General features: G+C 44.0%; 1 protein-coding gene across 2 annotated transcripts in view; it reads right to left on the minus strand.

Annotated features, from left to right (window-relative positions):
• Window positions 1–303: 303 nt before the first annotated feature.
• Window positions 304–2066, minus strand: part of fibcd1a (fibrinogen C domain containing 1a) — a 43198-nt gene continuing 41435 nt past the window's right edge. For both annotated transcript variants that reach the window (XM_007578287.2, XM_016664229.1), the window contains 2 exons: window positions 696–875; window positions 304–616 (listed from right to left, as the gene is read on the minus strand). In XM_007578287.2, coding sequence (XP_007578349.1) covers window positions 357–616; window positions 696–875 — 440 coding nt within the window. In that variant the 3' untranslated portion in view covers window positions 304–356. The remainder of the gene's footprint in view (window positions 617–695; window positions 876–2066) is intronic.

The raw sequence follows: 2066 nt of genomic DNA on the forward strand, positions 1-2066 counted from the left end.
ACTCTGCTGAAGGGAAACGGCTCTGAGGCGGTTTGGTGGATCTGAGGTGAAAATCTGACAGAACTAATAGGACTCAAATGGATCAGAGCCTAAATGAGGGGAAATACTATGAAATATTAAAGTTTTCTGACCATTTGTCTCCATATTAAAGTTCTGGAGATGTTTCGTGGTTATTATTTTCACGTCAGAACATCTCTTCTATGTTTATCTCAGTCAGACCAGTTCAATTCAAGGCTGTTTAATAAATCCCACAATCACTCATCAATATGACACAGAGCTGATCATCAGATAGCACACAGAAGCTCAGGAATAGATCAGAACAATTTATTAAAGAGGGAGGGTTCTCTGGTCCAGGTTCAGGACTCTGGTCTTCTGGGTCGTATCTTCATTTCAGTGAACCGCAGAGAGTACTGCCAGCCGGTCCAGCTGGACCATTCCACACCGTCAGCGTAGGAGGCGTGGCCTCCTCTCAGGTACTGTCCATTCAGGTTGGAGGTATGGCAGTTCCGGTACCACCACGCCCCCTGGTAGTACGCCGCACAGTTGTTCTCAGATTGGTCCTGGTCCCGGTCCTTGGTGGTGAACCGCATGCCCGAGTGTTTGAGGAGAGAATCTCCTGTAGGAGGCAGAAGGAGAGGACCGTTTGGTACTCTGTGGTACCGTTTGGTACGCTGTGGTACTGTGTGGTCCAGTACCTGCTGTTCCAGAGTAGCCGTCTACAGTCAGTGGGTACCCGTCCTCCTCCGGGTTCACCGAGTCTCGACCGACAGAGAAATCTGAGTAGTGAGCGAACGCCGTGGCGTTATCAAAGTCAGCCATGTCGATACGCAACTCGTAGCCTCCTGACCTGGTGAGGCTGTAGATCCTCTGAAGGCCTGAAACGGGCAGACAGAGTGATAGTTAGCATACTAAGGGGCAGTGTTACCATGCTAAGAGTGCTAACTCTCACGGTTAGTGGGAAGTTAGCATGCTAAGGTGTCTCATTCAGACCTCCATGTTCTGATCAGAGTTCATGTTTCTAGCCGATGGTTCTATCCTAACATTAGGGTCATTTTTAATCACCAAAAACCAAAAGTAAATGATAAATGACTACATTTTTATTTTTTGATAGACTTTTTTTAAGATTACATTTTTGAATTGCCTTTTTTCAAATTTCTATTTTTGCAAATGTCCATTTTTCCCCCATAAATCTATCAGCTGAGGTGTTGGAGAGGTGAAGCTCCAGGAGACATTTGGAACTTCAAATCAGAGCCGTTGGGCCGTTAATCTGGAGATGAGCATCAATAGTGGGCCCCAACAGCTGGGGCCTTCGGTTGGGGGCCCCCAGCTGTCAGGCCCGATGGCTGGGGGCCCAACGGTTGGGGGCCCCGACCCCACCCCATTACTGGGTCATCTAACATCTGAGATCTTTTTTTTATTATGATCATCATCATATACAACAAACATGGTATCGGCATCAGATGTATAGAAATCTAAAGAGCCTGAGGAAACGACCCAGGCTGCTTCCATACATACAGAAGAAACGAAGCAAACAAACAAAAAGCCATCAGGGTTTCCAGCAGTTCCAGATTGTTTGTCATATGATCCAGTTCTGCATCTTGATGTTTGTCCATGAATTTTAGAGATGAGAAGAGGTGGCAGAGTCCCTTGTGTGAAAAGTGGGGAAAGATGGTTTGGCTTTAAGAAAACGACATTTTTTATTGAAAAACTTGCCCATAATAATGATTACATTTAATAACCTTTTGAATTTATTTTCTCAGAGTCCCATAAATAACATCTTAGAAAATTCAGGTAAGTTTGGAGTTTTAGGGAAAAGCCAGTGGTGCACATCATCACAGATTTACACATTCATATAAAGATGTTCAGTCGATTCAATGTCACAAAGTGAACAAGTTTTATCATCGACAGCAGATCGAAGTCTAAGGATTCCTTAGAGGGAAAAACACCTGAGAATATTTTGAAGTGGACTCCTTGGCTTTGGAGGAACGGGAAGATCTATATCATTTGTTCTGATTTTTTCCCTTTGAACCTTTGAAAAGAAATGTGATATAAAATTTGGATTTGAT

This window comes from Poecilia formosa, unplaced genomic scaffold, assembly GCF_000485575.1.
Source record: "Poecilia formosa unplaced genomic scaffold, Poecilia_formosa-5.1.2 Scaffold473, whole genome shotgun sequence".
NCBI lineage: Eukaryota > Metazoa > Chordata > Actinopteri > Cyprinodontiformes > Poeciliidae > Poecilia > Poecilia formosa.